The following is a 17,806-nucleotide window of genomic DNA, read 5'->3' as shown; positions in this document are numbered from 1 at the left end:
AGCTGATCTCTACTACTACTACTTAGCATTTCTATAGCGCTGCCAGGGTTATGCAGCGCTGTACAAGTTTAAACATGGGGAAGGACAGTCCCTGCTCAAGAGAGCTTACAATCTCTACTACTACTACTACTTAGCATTTCTATAGCGCTGCCAGGGTTACGCAGCGCTGTACAAGTTTAAACATGGGGAAGGACAGTCCCTGCTCAAGAGAGCTTACAATCTTGTAGGCGTGCCATGAGAGTCACACGAACTGTGGAAGCCATGTGCCCTAAAAGTCTCAACATCTGCCGAGCTGTGATCTGTTGAGACGCTCGAGCCAAGGACACTAGGGCCAGAAGATTGTCTGCCCTTGCCTGGGGAAGATAAGCTCGAGAAGTCCGTGTGTCCAACAGAGTTCCAATGAACTCCAATTTCTGTACCGGGACAAGGTGGGACTTGGGATAATTGATTACAAACCCCAGTAGCTCTAGCAGTCGAATAGTCATCCGCATGGACTGTAGAGCCCCTGCCTCCGAGGTGCTCTTCACCAACCGATCGTTGAGATAAGGAAACACATGCACTCCCAGTCTGTGTAGCGATGCTGCGATAACTGCCAGGCACTTTGTGAAGACCCTGGGCGCAGATGCGAGCCCAAAGGGCAGTACACAGTACTGAAAGTGCCGAGTTCCCAGCTGAAATCGAAGATACTTCCTGTGAGCTGGGAGTATCGAGATGTGAGTATAGGCATCCTTTAAGTCCAGAGAGTATAGCCAATCGTTTTCCTGGATCATGGGAAGAAGGGTGCCCAGGGAAACCATCCTGAACTTTTCTCGGAGAAGGAATTTGTTCAGGGCACTTAGTTCTAGGATGGGACGCATCCCCCGTTTTCTTTTGCACAAGGAAGTACCTGGAATAGAATCTCAGCCCTTCTTCCCCTGGTGGAACAGGTTCGACCGCATTGGCCTTCAGAAGGGCAGAGAGTTCCTCTGCAAGTACCTGCTTGTGCTGGGAGCTGAAGGACTGAGCTCCTGGCGGGCAATTTGGAGGCTTGGACACCAGATTGAGAGTGTATCCTAACTGGACTATTTGAAGAACCCACCTGTCGGAGGTTATAAGAGGCCACCTTTGGTGAAAACATATCAACCTCACATGACCGGCAAGCCGTCCGGCAGACACTTTTTCTGAGGCTATGCTGCACTGGAGCCAGTCAAAAGCCCATCCCTTGCTTTTCCTGGGGAGCCCTAGGGGCCTTAGGCGCACGGCATTGACGGGAACGCGTGTGCTGGGACTGAGCCTGAACCGGCTGCCGAGAAGCAGGAGTGTACCTACGCCTAGTATAGGAATAGGGAGCAGTCCTCTTCCCTCTAAAAAACCTCCTGGACAAGGAGGTGGTAGCAGAAGACACCCGGCGGGAGAAAGAATCCATACCATCATGGTGCTTCTTGATCTGATCGACCATGTCCTCTACTTTCTCTCCAAAAAGAGTATCCCCCCAGCAAGGAATATCCGCCATTCGCTGCTGGGTCTTATGATCCAGGTCAGAGACACGCAGCCATGAGAGTCTGCGCATCACTATACCCTGAGCAGCTACTCAGAATGCTACATCAAAAGTGTCGTAAGTCCCCCTGGCCAGGAATTTGCGATACACCTTCTGCTGCCTGACCACCTGGTGAAAAGGTTCGGCGAGCTCCGGAGGAAATGCTTCAACCAAACTGGACAGTTGCCTCACCGAGTTCCGCAAGTGGATGCTCATGTAGAGCTAGTAAGTTTGGATCTTGGCAGCGAGCATAGCAGCCTGATATGTTCTCCTCCCAAAAGACTCCAAGGTCCTAGACTCTCTGCCTGGGGGTGCCGAGGCATAGTCTCTAGTACTCTTGGCTCTTCTGAGAGCAGAGTCCACCACCATGGAATCGTGAGGAAGTTGGGCCTTCACCATTACAGGCTCTCCATGGACTCTGTACTGGGACTCGGATTTTTGGGGGGCCACTGGATTAGAAAGAGGGCATGACCAATTTCACATAAGTACTTCCCTGAGAGTATTATGCAAGGGGGCTGTTGCAACCTCAGCAGGCAGAGAAGGATAATCCAAGACCTCGAGCATCTCGGCCCTGGGCTCATCCACAACCTCCATAGGAATGGAATGTTCTTAGACATTTCCTGAACAAAAGATGAGAAAGAAAGACTCTCAGGTGGAGACATTCTACTTTCAATTGGCGGAGAAAGGTTCAGAGGGAACCCCACACAACTACTCCTCCGAAAAGTATCTGGGGTCTTCCTCCTCCTCCCACAAGCGCTCCTCATTGGTATCAGACAAAAGCTCCCTAAGAGCAGCCCGAACCCGAGCCTGTCTCAATGTTGAGGATCGACGACCTCGTGGGGGGTGTCGAGAAGTCCACCCCTGCCTCGACTGCGGTGAAGCTTCCTCCACCGACGTCGATGGGGAATCAACCCGGGTGGCAGCCGATTTCAGCACTGCAAGCGGTACCGAGAACGGGGACCTCACCACAGGCGATGGCCCAGATGCCGCCTCCGCAGTTGGTACAGAAGGCGCAAGCACCCCCGACACAGAGGCAAACTGGCGAAACAACCCTTCCAGAAGCTCCGGAAGAAGGACCCTGATGCGCTCGTCAAGAGCTTCCATCGCAAAAGCCTGGGGGGCCAGAATCTGAGGGGCCTTGAGAGCCGGTACCAGCCTGCCAGATGACCGACGCATCGGCACTTCCTGTATGGAGGGTGAGCGGTCCTCCCGGCGTCAACACTTCTCGGGTGCTGACTCCCTCGGCTCCCCGGAGCTCTCGGTACCGTGCATGGAAGGAGAACGATGACGGTGCTTCTTAGCCTTTGCTCGACGACAGTCATCGAGACTCCTCGGTACCGAGGAGGACGTGGAATCCTCACGCCTCCTTGGGGCCGAGTCCAACGAAGGTCAGTCCCGGGGGGCCTGCATTGCAGTAGGCTTTGAGATAGGTGGAGACCCACTCGATGCCTTCCTGTTCTCAGTGCGATGCGGTTGTTCGACAGCCATTACCTGAGCTCTCGGTATCGCTGCTTCCTTCGACGCTGATGCAGATGCCGCCTACCTCGGTACCAATGTCTATGCCGACGTCGAAGGACCGGACCGGTCAGAAAAACGTTTCTCACGCTGAGCCTCCCGAGCCACTTGGGTCCATTTCTTCACCAAAAGACACAGCTTACAGGCAGCTGGCAAATGGTCGGGCCCAAGGCACTGAAGACACCATGCTTGGGGGTCGGTATTCGAGATGGTCCGGTTGCAGCGAGTACAACGCTTGAAGCCCCTGGGAGTCCTCGATGACATGGACGGAAAAACAGTGGCTGCGAAATTAAAAGGCTCGATGCTGCCAAATAAAAAGACACAAAAAAAGGGAAAAAGACCCAGCCGAGCAGCCTAAGGGCGGCCGCAACGAAAAAGAAAGGAAACTTAAACAAGATGACAAAAAAAAAAAAAAAACTAATACAAATAGGGAAAAATACTACTTTTTTTTTTTTTTTAATTTTAAGAAAAAACCACAACAGGAAAGAGAGAGGCGGTAAACACCTAAGAAGGGTCTCCTGAGCCGTTCGAAAGAGCAAAGAAAAAATCTCATCACTCTGAAGTTGATCAAAGAAAACTGAGTAAGGGCACGCTTGCGTCGCAAGTGGGAAGCCGTTCGCGCATGCGCGGTGCATTTGACCCACACGATGGAGTCTTCTAGAGACTTCTTTTTGCTTTGAAAATTCTGTTACGGTCTCCTGGGCTATCGCGGACGACGACTCATCAGTGAGAATATTCAACCTGCTTGTCCTCGGAGAATTTAATTACACGTTGAGTGAAGAAATATTTTCTCCCAGTCCTAGTATTTCTGGAAAGAACAAACAAGTGATTCACGTCTACCCGCTCAACTTAGTATTTTAAAGACTTCTATCATATCTCCTCAGCTGGGAAGTCTTCCCATCCCCTTTATCATTTCTGTCACCCTTCTCTGTACTTTTCTAATTCTGCTGTATCTTTTTTGAGATGTGGTGACCAAAATTACTAATAGTATTTGAAGTGTGATTGCAACATGGAGCAACAGAAAGGCATTTTAACATTCTCAATTTTGTCTTCCGTTCCTTTCCTAATAATTCCTGAACACAGGGTTTCAACGTATCAACGATGACACCAACTTAGATTGTGAGCCCTCCAGGGACAAGGAAATATCCAGTGTGCTTAAATGTAACTCACTTTGAGCTACTACTGAAAAGGTGTGAGCAAAATCCAAATAAATAAATAAATAAATAATGTGGAACCTTGTATCTTGTAGCTATAGTTTGGATTCCTCTTTCCCACATGCATCACTTTGACTTACATTAAACATCATCTGCTATTTGGATGCCCAGTCTCACAGTCTCGTAAGGTCCTCTTGCAATTTTCACAATTCTCTTCTGATTTAACAACTTTGAATAACTTTGTGTCATCAGCAAATATAATTACCTCACTAGTTATTCCCAGCTCTAGATCATTTATAAATATGTTCAAAAACACACCATGGACATTTCATGTGCTCCCCACATAGACCATCTGCTGCTTTGTGTCGCTTTTTGGATGTTTTTCTGATTTGAAAATGAGCCCCCTGGTCTACTATGGCCTCTATTGCAATCCTGCTATTGGGATCACCTATCTTCCCTGTTGTAGTGGTATCTTTTAAAGATATCTTGTTTCAATATGCATTATGTCGGCCTTCCCCCACTTTCTAGCTTGAAAGCTGCTCTATCTCCTTTTGATGCCAGCAGCCTAGCTCCACCCTGGTTAAGGTGGAGCCCATCTTTCCACAATAGGCTCCTCCACTTCCCCAGAATGTTGCCTAGTTCCAAACAAACCTAAAACCCTCCCTCCCTGCAACATCACCTCGTCCACGCATTGAGACTCTGGAGCTCAGCCTGTTCTGTGCGTGGAACAGGAAGCATCTCTAAAAATGCTACCCTGGAGGTTCTGGATTTCAGCTTCCTACCCGAGGAGCCCTTTTATTAAGCCTTGTAGGCGCGTACATGCATCAATTTGGCGTTACCACTCGGCTACCACTTGGCCTGGGCGGTAATTTCATTTTTTATGTGCGCCCACTACGCGTGCCAGAAAATAATTTTTATTTGCCTGTGCACAGCAGAAACTGGGCAGTAATCATTCTACGCGCATAGGCGATTACCGCACAGTTACCGCTTAAGACCTTACCACTAATTCAATGGGTGGCAGTAAGGTCTCAGACCCAAAATGGAAGCGTACCAATTTTTATTTTGCTGCACGTCCATTTTCGGCAAAACTTTTTTAAAAAGGCCTTTTTTACAGGCACACTGAAAAATGGATATGCGCACACCTACACTACCACAGTCCATTTTTCAGCGCACCTTAGTAAAAGGACCCCTAAGAGCCTAAATTTGGATTCCAGAACCTCTCTCCCACATTTTTCCTGTGTCACTGGTACCTCCTGTACCAAGACAGCAAGATCCTCTTCAGCACGATCTAAAATCTTATCTAGGTGACGCATGAGGTTTTCCACCTTTGCAGCAGGCAGGCAAGTGACCATGCATCCTCATGTCCACCCAGCTATCTGCCAGGGCCGCAGAGAAGGGGGGGGGGGGGGGGGACAAAATTCCTCGGGCCCGGGCCTCCAAGGGGAGCCCGGCGCCGCAGTCCCACCCGCCCTCCGTCATCGACCGTCTGCCACCGGGCCAGGCCCCCTACATTGAAATCACAGCGCCTCTCACCTCCGTGTGAAAGCGCTGCAGGCAGCAGATCACTTCCCTTCGGGCCTCCTTCCCTCCGTGTGTCCCACCCTCGTCTGGCATAACTTCCTGCTGTCTGCAGCGCTTTCACATGGAGGTGAGAGGCGCTGTGATTTCAATGCAGGGGGCCCGGCCCAGTGGCAGACGGAGGGGGGGGGGGGGGGGGGGGCGGCGACCTTGTGGGGGGGGGGGGGGGCCCGGCCCAGTCTCTCGGCGGTCCTGCTATCGACACGTCTAATGATAGGATCTCCAACTACAACGGCCATCCTAACCCTTCCTTCATGGGCAGAGCCCCTTGGAGGCACATCCTCTGTGTGAGAGGATATTGCACATGGATCTTGGTTTTTGTGATTCTCAAAATTTTCAGCATTTGATTTTGTGACATAAAAAAGAGTTAATGTCAGTTCTCTATTTGGAAATCAACTGAATCCCCAACTCAAGAACCTGTATTTAGAGTCCTATATTTAGAGCACACATTTGTGATTATTAGTCTAATAGCATCCTTTAATTTGAACCACATATGCACTATGCAAAAATTCTAAACTGTGTTTCTTTTTATCCAGCATCTGCTACCACATTTTTGGTATATATGAATAGTTACATTTCCAACAGAGTAATATATTTTCTTAATTCATTTTTATTTCTCTGTGTGCAAGTGAACAAAAATCACAAATTACTCTAAGGTGTGATGCCTGTTCTACTCTGGGTGAGCACTGTATTTTCTTTCTAAAACCCTCGCAGTCACAACTTCAAATCCTGTCTCTGTAAAGAAATACAAGTGAATCATCTGTATGCTACCTTCTGGCCAATTCTCTTTGGTCCAAGTTATCATTCACTATGTAGCTGAAAATCTATGACAGCAGAAAATGTCTATAGTTCAGTATAGGTGTTACATATATTTCAAGCATGAGAAGCGTTTTTCTTGAGTCAGCCCAGAGAGTGCATGTTTAGACTTCGGATTACTGCGCATGTGTTCATGCAAGTGGGGGTTTCTGATTCTTACAGGGGTTTGAGAGCACTGACACTATAGTGTTCCACCAACATGTGTCTGCTTCCATTTCTTCTCCTGCTGACATGCATGAGAACCCCAACAGCACTTCACCTGAGACATGCTACTATCCATGTACACCAAAAAGCATGTTTTGGATAGACAGGGCAACAGATGGACATAAGCTTGAGAATAACATGCTATTGCTTTAGTGTGAAAACACACCTCAACAGGAATAGGAAGGTAACAAAAACTGCACTGTGACATCAGAAATCGTTGCTCAGGACATAATTAGCACAGATTGCTAGGCTGAGAACATTTCCTCAAAGTTTAAAAAATCTGTCAAGTTCTTGACCTTACCTTCACATGTTGCATTAGCAGTGGCTTCTGCATATATACCAGATCACAAATTGGGCACTTAAACACACACCCGAGCAGCTTGTTAGTATTCTGGAAAAAGTGTTCATGCAGTAACTTCTTTCTATTAAACACTGTCTCACAAGAACATTTATAGATCAACCTGGGGGGGGAAAAAGATATAAAAAATGGTTTTCAAACTATTCACTATAATTAGTGACATGATAGCAATAATACTGTAATAATGCCGTTGTCCAAACTGCTTTAGATATATGACATACATTTGTTATTTGGCCACCCTTATACTCTACTTTTATGGCAGATCTGAATCTGTGAGACAAGATTTAAACAGATGTTTGATGCTTTTCAAAGCTGCCCCTGAAGTTGCCAAATAAGTTTTGCTACCAAGGTATCCACAGTGAATATTCATACAATATTTACATGCACTTGGTACAGAAATCCTACACACCAGATCTGACTCCAAATTTGAGAACTATTGGCCAAGATAGCAGAGTTATTCTCCAACCAAAATAGTAATTAATGATGGGAAAAACAAGCAATGGTTATTTCAACTGCAAAATTGTCCAAACAAATCCAGCCCAGTAAAACCACAGCTTAATACAGCAGAATTCTCTCTTTAGTTTACTGATGACTCATTCTAATATTGTTTTTCTCCTCCATACTGCCTTTAGCAAGAGGGGCTCTGAACAAGGGCCACAATAGGCTGATTTTCAAGATACATATGGCTTAAGAACGAAGTTAATTTACATAGTTTGGGGAATGAGGGGAAAAGGTTTAAAACCCAGAAAGACCTACCCAAGACCTGTAGGCTACTCAAAGTGAAGAAAAAGGATTTTCCCCCCTCCCTCCCCAATGAAGTAGACTTGAAATACATGTGCTGTATAGTTTCTGATGTTAACGTTCTTAATTGATGTGTAGGACTGCTCTGTGACTCCTTAATATTCTTTTATTTGAATGCATGTTCAAAAATCTGAAATTTAAAAAAAAAACACAGACCTATTTGCAGCCTGCAAGGAAAATGATACGAACCTAAGCACTAGAAGGTGAAAAGTCATATGAACACAGTGTCCCTGGCTTCTCTAGTATGTATGGTATTGTAAACCTTCAACAAAAAGCAAAAGGCACAAAATTAAGTCCCAAGAGTAAAACTACCTAACTGTTGTGGCCTGAAGGCTGTTGTTGTGCTTGTGTAATATGCTCAAGGAATCAAGGAGCAGAAAGAGATACACTTCCAAAAGTGACAGGATAGACAATTTACAAGAAACTGAAGGTAGAAGTGAACTTGAAACTCGACAACTATCTTGTGCTATACGGAAAGCTGTCATTGTTTCCCTAATAGACATACTACAGCTTGCTATATTCTCTTCCTGCTGGGATTACAAACAGGCCTTTCAGACCAAGAGATCTGGCTTATCCCTGTCATCTCTGTTCCCATCCTCAGCTGCTACAGACACCAGAATACCAGTATGCGTCTCCCATCCTTATCAAGTTGTGGTAGTGTGCCTAGAGTCCCCCTGTCTTCTGAAGATGCTGAAAATGGGAGTGAGAGCTGTTGGTGGATTTAGCATCACAGACCCCTGTAGGAATTGCCACAAGAGCTGCAAATGTTTTGATTTGTTCTGTAACACAAAAAAAGGGTGGAAAAAGAGACCAACTTCAAGTGATCAAACAGAATACCGAGATGAGATGCTCCAAACCACAAACTTTATTGTGGTTTGGAGCATCTCATCTCGGTATTCTGTTTGATCACTTGAAGTTGGTCTCTTTTTCCACCCTTTTTTTGTGTTGTTGAATTTCTGTGAAAATTTTGAACCTCTTTTTGTTTTGCGGTTTATTTGTTCTGTACCCTTGCATCCCTTGGCTATTTCCACCCAACATTCCTCAGGGTCAGATCAGAGGTCATGTTGGCAGCAAGCTATAAAGAGAAACAGGATTTCAATACTACCTCTGACTGACAGAGGGAAGCAGGTATACTGCCCTTTGGATTTTCTTTGTTTTAAGAATACAATTATAGCAGGGGCAAAAGTGGAAATTCTATAACTTGAATCCTATACTTCTGCATATCACTACCAAGAAAAATGACAGGCGCATATATATGTGCACTAAGCACGATTCCATAAAGTTGCATGTTAAGTGCTATGTGAGTAAGCGAAAGGAGGCATGAACATGGGTGTGTCTCCAACTTACACGCACAACTTATAAAATACTATAAGTTATGTGCACTGGAAGATGTACATGGGGATGGCCATTTATGCCTGGCATTGAGCTGATAAATGGTCATGCCTAGATTTTGGTGAACCAATGCAGATTTATGATAGTATTCTATAACGGCATCATGGCACTCAGATGCAGTTATAGAATTGGTACTCAGTGTATGCCACTGGGGCGCCTTAATGAAGGCGCCCTGCTATAAAATTGCCCACAAAGTGACTGAGACATCCTGCAGCCTGGGACTTATTAATTCTACTTTATCATCACAAAACAGTACTTACATACCTCCAAAGTTACTAGCTTGAATGGGACTCTTCTTCTCCTACCGTGGTTGAAATTTGAACTGAGCATTCTGAAAGGATTTCAGCTTTGGATGTGTTGCTGAATGCCTCTTCCAAGACCAGAATCTAGTCTTGGCTAAAACTGAGGTGTGGCCTAGTGGTTAGGGTGGTGGACTTTGGTCCTGAGGAACTGAGTTCGATTCCCACTTCAGGCACAGGCAGCTCCTTGTGACTCTGGGCAAGTCACTTAACCCTCCATTGCCCCATGTAAGCCGCATTGAGCCTGCCATGAGTGGGAAAGTGCGGGGTACAAATGTAACAAAAAAAAACAAAAAAAAAATCAAGCAATGGTTAAATCTGAGAAGCATGAATTCTTTGCTTTCTGGCTTTTTAGAGTTAGACGTTCAGTCTTCTTTATCCTTAGTTACTAATACCTAGGCAAAGGGTAATGTAACATTATGACATATTTGAGATTTTATATGTTGCTCTCTATAACAAAAGCTAATCTTTTTTCCACTTTAGATTTTTATTATAATAAATTTGCAACAGTCAATTTTTGCAAAGAGCACATCCTGCTCGCATTTGCCCACGCAGGGGCCCATAAATACTGAACTACATCTGGAACTAACTTATCTGCTATACATAATATTCCAAAACTCATGGTATCAAAATAGTCCCACAAACATTACCCCCTTCCCAACTAAACTGTGCTACCCTAATATACAACATCCCCTTCCCCACCCAACTAACCATCTCCAACCCTCACTCAGTGATGGTCCCTGCAATCTCTGAGGAAGAGCTAGTGCTTCCCTGGTGGTCTTCCCAGATGCTGACTGAATTGCGGGTGCTGTAAGTATCTTGGTGTATGTGTTCACATATGTATCACCAATAAAAGCGATATACCGCATATTGTGTCTGGTGGCTTTTGTGTTGTCATAAGCACAGCGTCCCCTAGTGTTACACTACCCTCTTCCAATACTGTGCTACAAGGCACTTAGCTGCCGCCAACCCCAGGCGCATCCATTTACTCTCCTCCCATGAATCCCTCTCATTATATAAGCCCAAAACGGCTCCACTCTGGAACATGTCCACCATATATGTATAAATGAACCCCTTTGTGAGTTGCACCTCCAACACAAGTCTGATGTACCACGGTACATCCACTTCAATCTCTCAGGTGCATAATACCATCTGGATAAGACTTTATATGCGTTTTCCTGCACCAAAACACATACTGAAGCTTTCTGAACCTCCCTACAAATAACTTCCCACTCCTGATCAGAAAAGCGGCAATTTAAATCTTCCTCCCAAGACCCCTGAAAACCAAATGGTCTGGGATCAGCTCCCCTAAAAAATTTGTATATAACTGATATTGGTTTAGGCACCCTCCTCAACAAGAGCCACAGATTTTCCAGACTTTCCGTTTCCTGAGGGTTCCCCCCCCCCCCACCCCACTGCCCCTACAAAATGTTGAATCTGTATATAGGGAAAGCTGCCCCCCCCCCCCGGGAAGCCATACATGGAACATAGCGTATCAAAACTCTTCACCCTCCCTCCCTCCCTGCAGCACAGTGCAGAAATTTACAATGCCCGCCTGTTCCCACCGCACAAAAATGGCATTTTCTCTCCCTGCTCCAAATTTTGGCTCCCACCTCAAAGGCGCCAGTGTCGATACTCCATCCGACTGTCCCCATTTCCTCCACACTTCTCCCCACAATTCCACCAAATGCCTCACATATGGATTCTGTATCCCAGCCAAGGTCACTCCCACTCCTTCAGTAGTCCATAAATAAGAGCTCATCGGCCTGTGCGGACTATATGATTGCTCCAACTGGCTAGCGGGCTTAATTATCCCCCTCTCCCAGTCCATAATCATCCTCAGTTGAGCAGCAACATAATACCATTCAATATTGGGCACTGCTCTACCCTCCCTCTCAGGAGCCCCCCACAATACTCGTCCAGCCAAACGGGCGGGGATGCCTACCTCCCCATATAAACTGTGAGACCAAACCCTGCAATTGTTTAAATGTCCATCTCGGAAGCGCCACTGGCAGCACCTGAAACAAAAATAACAATCTAGGCAGCACGTTCATCTTCACCACTACCATACGCCCCCACCACGAGAGCCACAATCCCTTCCATCAGGACAGCTCCCCCCCCCCCCCCCCCCCCCCCCCCCCCCCCCCCCCCCCCCCCGAATTTGGTCTATTATCTTCCCATAGTTTAGACTATACACCCACTCAAGTCCCTAGGAATCTGAATCCCCAGATACCGAATGTGATGCTTGGCCCACTTGAACACAAACAATGCTTTCAATCTATTTTTTCCCCCTGTTTCAGAGAAATCCCCAACAGCTCACTTTTATCCATGTTAACCCTTAGGCCAGCAAACCGTTCAAATTTCCTAAAAATCTCCCAACACCGCTGGCAATGTCTGCTCAGGATCCACCACATAAAGTAGTACATCATCTGCAAAGCAACACGATGTTCCATCCCCCCAACCCTAATACCCCAAAAATCTGGATGCTGACGTATCACTACTGCCAACGGCTCTATATACAGTGCAAAAAGGAGGGGCGACAAGGAACAGCCCTGCCTAGTCCCTCTACCTATTGGAAAAAAAGGATTTATATCCCCCATTAATATTAATGCATGCCTTAGGAGCTGTGTACAAAGCTGCCAACCACGCCCCAAAATTGTCTCCCAAGTCCATGCGATTCATCACTTCTCGCAAAAACCCCAGCTTAACCGGTCAAACACCTTCTCTGCGTCTACAGCCAATAAAGCTGTACTAGACCGGGATCTTTGTTCCTCCCATATTAAATGGAGAGTACGCCTTATGTTATCCCCTACCTGCCTCCTTGGGATAAACCCAGATTGATCTATATGAATCAATTTCGGCAACACTCTAGCCAGGACCTTGGCTACTATCTTTGCATCCACATTCAAAAGTGAAATAGGCCTATAGGCACCAGAAACCACAGGATCTTTCCCAGGCTTAGGCAGAACCGTTATCCCAGCCCACTACCCTCCAAAGCTCCATTTCCCACCCGCAGCAACAGGTCTCCCAGCTCCCCCACAAAGCATTTATAAAACCTCGCCGAGTATCCATCTAAACCTGGTGCTTTACCATTAGGGAGCCGTTTTATCACACCCTGTACCTCCCCTAATCTCATGGGTTCCCAAAGCTGAGCTCCTTCAGACTCATCCAAGTGTGGTAATGGGATTCGATCCAAAATCCGCGCCATATCTACCGTTGGTGGTTCCTCAGAAGCACTATAAAGTTCTTGATAGTATTTCACAAAACAATTTGCCAGCCTCCCCTCTCATCCTTCAACTTTTGAATAAGGGAACACCCTCTCCGCGACCGCAAATAACGAGCCAACATTGCACTGGATTTGTTGGCAAACTCAAAATATTGTTGCTTGAGCTTAGTTCTCATAAAATCCTCCTCTTCCATCTGCAATTGTGCTATTTCCCCTCTCATTTGCTTAAGGTCTGCCCATACCTGCGGTGTAGGGTTCCTTTTGTGCATCTGTTCTAAATGCAATAAACTCTTCTGCAAAGTCAGCAAGTGCTGCCCTTTTTCCTTTTTCTTGCGCGACCCCCACTTAATCAAAAGCACCCCTCACCATTACCTTCAGCGCATCCCATAACACCCCATCTGTTACTTCCCCGTTGTCACTGAAGCATCTGAATTCTTGAATAGTAAGCTGAATATCTTCCCTCACTTTCTCATCCCCTAGCAGTGACTCACTAAGTCTCCAAACTCCTTGCCGCCTGCCTTGGCCCAACTCAATCAATTTAATCCACATTGGTGCGTGAACAGAAACACTAATGGTCTCTATTTCAGCAGCCCCCACCATATACCATCCATTGCAATGCACCCATAACCCATCTATCCGAGAATAAATCTATGCTGCATGCGAGTAAAAGGTGTAATTCTGCTGTACCCCATGTAACAGCCTCCAACAATCCACCACATCCAATCCCTTCAAAAATTGTAACAATGCTTTCCTCCCCGGGCCACTCTGCTGCCCTCCCCCTGCCGAATGATCTAATCTCGCATCCGGGACAATATTAAAATCCCCTCCTACTACAACCTGCCCTCCTACAAATCCCAAGATTTCTTCTTTTAATGTTTGAAAAAAGTCCCTCTGCCCCACATTCGGAGCATAAATGTTAATCAGTGTCAACTCCTTCCCCTGCAACCACCCTCTGAGGCCCACACAATGCCCACTAGTATCTCGAAACACCTCTTTAATCACAATTTCACAAGTTTGTCTTATCAAAATAGCCACTCCCCCCATCCACCACCACTTCCCGAAAAGGCCTACGATGCAGCAAGTGAACATCCCTTGGTCTTAAATGTGTTTCTTGTAAAAACGTCACATCCCACTTCAGCCTACCCAACTCAAAAACTCTACTGTGTTTTCCTTGATTATTTAGCCCGTTTACATTCCATGTACACATCAATAAGGTCTCACCCCTCCCCTCCCCCACCCTCTCCCTGTCCCCTCCCCCTGCTCCAAATCCACCTCCCTCTGCCCCAACTTATCCCCAACCCCTCCCCCATCCTCCCCTTCCCTGTAGCTGATTTCTCTATCAATAATTCAGCCATCCCACGAGGAATCAACGCACTCTCCCAGGACTTTAGCCTCTCTAAAACTCTTCCCTATCCCTCCCAGCACCCTACTTATGCCCACGTTCCTTGCATTCATTCATACCACACTCCTCCACTCAGCCTCCCCATTGATTCAAGCAATCACCACTAGTCCACACAATTCTGTATTCCTTCAGGCAGCTTGCTTGTCAGAAGTCTTCCCCTGATCCACCACCTTCCGTCACTCTAATTCCACTCTGGGTTCCTTAGTGGTCTCCCGTGGTTCCTTCTGAACAGGGACATCTCTGCGCCCCAAAGAACGCAGCTATGACCATGCCTCATCCGGGGTCTTTACACAATTTACCGTTCACTGTTAGCCACATCCCAAATGGGAAGAGCCACTTGTACCGGATCCCCTTTGACCTCATAAATGTCGTAACTTCTTGGAAGGAGAGCCGCTTTTGCAGTGTAGACCAGGCCAAATCTTGAAACACTCCAATCTTACAGTTTTTCCAAAGAATTTCTTTTTGCTGCCTCACTTTGGTCAATATCTTCTTCTTCATGGGGAAATCAGCAAAACACACCACAATGTCCTTCTGACGTGTTTCCCGCTGCAGACCAGCCACTCTGTGCGCTCTCTGAATGCCAAGGTCTGGCAACTGGCCTCCATCCGCAGAATTCAAAATGAACCCACACAGTTCTCGAATCACTGCTACACAATCTCTAAAGGTGTCCAATTCAGGGAGTCCCTTAAATCGCAGGTTATTGCGGCGCGACCTATTCTCCAGGTCCTCCACCTGATCCCTGAGTTGTTGCAATTCCCTCGTGTCCGCATTCACCACTTTATGCAGTTTCCCCATATCCTGCTTGAAAGTCCCCATCCCCTCCTCCATCTCACCAACACGCATTCCCAAATCGCGAACTTCGGCCCTAATTTCTCTCAGGGCATTTTGTAAATCCTGTCGGGCCCCTGCCAGGTCAGCCTTCAGGTCCTGAAACCATGCCACTACCTCCGCCTTCGCGATTTCGCCAGTCTCAGGGCCCTCCTCAGCCTGATCCACCCCGGCCACGGCTGGGCTCGCCGCCATCTTTACTCCACTCCGCTCTGGCCCCGCTGACTCCACCGGCATTTTCTTGCCGTGCTCCATTGAAAAACGGAATCGCTCCAATCCTTTCTTCGGTGGCATTCCTCAGGGACCTTTCTCCTTCAATGCACTCTTCAAAATATCGCTTATTTCTATGGGAGTCACTTGCTCTAAACCCAGCCCCGACGGAGCTCCACACTTAAGCCTCCATCCATCCTGGTCTGTAACGTTATTTCCTTCACACTGTGCTAAATTCTTAACAGTCAGAGACAATTTGTCCACACACACTGTCCAATCTTAGGGTTCTAAAAGCCTCCGCCCCGGGCCCCTTCCCGAAGGCCCCCAACAGATGTATCTGATGTAGCACAGTCAAAGTTCCCTTAGTCACCCACAGAGGTCTTCTTATCCACTCCGCGAGCCAGACTGCACTCGCTCCTCCACTCTTAGCTGCTCCTTCTCCCCACACTCAACACCACTGGAAAAAATCCGGCCGCCTCCCTGTGGGCCGGCCGCACAGTGAAATCCCGGCTGAGCTGTTAAAACGCCAGCTCTTCAGCCGCTGCAGAAGCATTCACACTACCTCCGCTCACCAAAGACCGCTGCCGATGTGGAAGACACAGCTCACTATCCGCCTCCTGCTGCTGCCGTCCTGGGCCTCTACTCCAGTCCTCCGACCCTCCACGTGCTCTCCAACAATGGCGCACCGCTTCGCTCCCCAGCTCAGGCCAGTCTGCACCCTCTCTCCTCATGCAGCCCCATCAAACAGGCACCGGTGGCTGCAGGAATCCCCCCCGGAGCTCTCGATTGCACCCGGTAAGGACTGCCGATATTTTTAACTTAATTGCCAATGCCACCCACCCGGAGCTTCCGCCCCGAGCTGCTATTCCTGGAGCTGATGTCACTTCCTCCCCAACAAAAGCTAATTTAAAGTAGTAAACAAACAAACATTTCATGCAACACAACAAACTAAAGTTACAATTAAAAAAATAGCAATTTACAACAAAAATACAAAAAAAACATATATTTTTACGGTTTATTTTACGCACACACCTAAACTAGATAGGATAACAGAAAATCATTAAGAAGGCAATATAAAAGCCTCCAATCTTTTCTAAAGGTCAGCAAGTTGATTTCCTGATGCAATTCAATCAGTAGACTGTTAAGTGGAGTAGCTATTTGAAAAAAACCTGGGACCTCCATCACACCCTGCGAATCAACGATCTAGAAAGGTCTACCAGATGACATCCTTGGCTAGGTATAAATACTCTAGCTCGGAGTTCTCAACCCAGTCCTTGGGACACATCCAGCCAGTCAGGTTTTCAGGATATCCACAATGACTATGCACGAGATAGATTTGAATACAATGGAAGTAGTGCATGCAAATTTATCTCATGGATATGCACTGTGGGCATCCTGAAAACCTGACTGGCTAGGTGTGTCCCGAGGACTAGATTGAGAACTACTGCTCTAGCTGGATTATAAACACATTAGACTATCACATAACTAGAGCTATTCATTTGGAATCCTAAATTGAACCTGCCCTGCAAATGGCAATCCGTGCAGATAACCAAGACTGGGTGGGCGCTTTCTCTCTAACTACAGACAGTAATGTGCCAGGCTGCAGAATTTTAGACTTATCTGCAAGTTTTTCTAACATAATAAGCAAAATAAGATTTTATAATTTTTTTTAATTGAATTTCAAATATACAAAAAGTCCAAACTTTGCACAGAAAAATAGCAATCTATTATCCAAACTTTACAGGAAATAATATTAAAGAAAAAAATATTTTTATTTTATTGCATTTGTATCCCACATTTTCCCACCTATTTGCAGGCTCAATGTGGCTTAGAGACCTGTTATAGCATAGCCATTCCAGGTTATCAGATACAACTGGTATTGCAAAAAAGATTAAGAATGAGAAAAGAGATCTGAGCAGATAGTTATAGAAAGATGACTTTCAGAGCTGGGGTGGATTGGCGATGTGGTGTAGTTAAGCTATGGGTTCTCTTTGTAGGCCTTGTTGAAGAGGTACATTTTCAGAGATTTACAAAAGTTCGTTGTTTCGTTGATTGTTTTCAGGACAGTTGGCAGGGCATTCCATAGCTGTGTGCTCATGTAAGAGAAGCGAAAGCTACATACATGTAGAAGGTATTCTCCAAGGACAGCAGGCTGATTGTCCACGGCAGCCCCTCCGATCGGAGATCTTCACTAGCAACAATGTTTGATAGCCCTCGCGTGCGCATGCACAGTGCACATGCGCGACCGTCTTCCCGCCCGAACGCGAGAGTGCTCGCCAGTCCAGTAAATAGCAAAAGACAAGGGAAGACACAACTCCAAAGGGGAGGCGGGCGGGTTGGTGAGAACAATCAGCCTGCTGTCCTCGGAGAATACCTTCTACAGGTATGTAGCTTTCGCTTTCTCCGAGGACAAGCAGGCTGCTTGTTCTCACATATGGGGTATCCCCAGCCCCCAGGCTCACTCAAAACAACAAACATTGGTCAATTGGGCCTCGCAACGGCGAGGA

The 17,806-nt window shown here is 46.7% G+C and overlaps 1 protein-coding gene across 2 annotated transcripts in view; it reads right to left on the bottom strand.

The window, feature by feature from the left end:
- The window catches only part of ZNF592 (zinc finger protein 592), a 345,284-nt gene that overhangs the window by 184,206 nt on the left and 143,272 nt on the right, over positions 1-17,806 (bottom strand). For both annotated transcript variants that reach the window (XM_030187212.1, XM_030187220.1), the window contains exon 6: positions 7,085-7,244. In XM_030187212.1, the coding sequence (XP_030043072.1) occupies positions 7,085-7,244 (160 nt within the window). The remainder of the gene's footprint in view (positions 1-7,084; positions 7,245-17,806) is intronic.

Source organism: Microcaecilia unicolor, chromosome 1, assembly GCF_901765095.1.
Source record: "Microcaecilia unicolor chromosome 1, aMicUni1.1, whole genome shotgun sequence".
Taxonomy (NCBI): Eukaryota; Metazoa; Chordata; class Amphibia; order Gymnophiona; family Siphonopidae; genus Microcaecilia; species Microcaecilia unicolor.
Note: the sequence above shows the minus strand (reverse complement) of the source record. Positions and strands in the feature narration are given on the sequence as shown.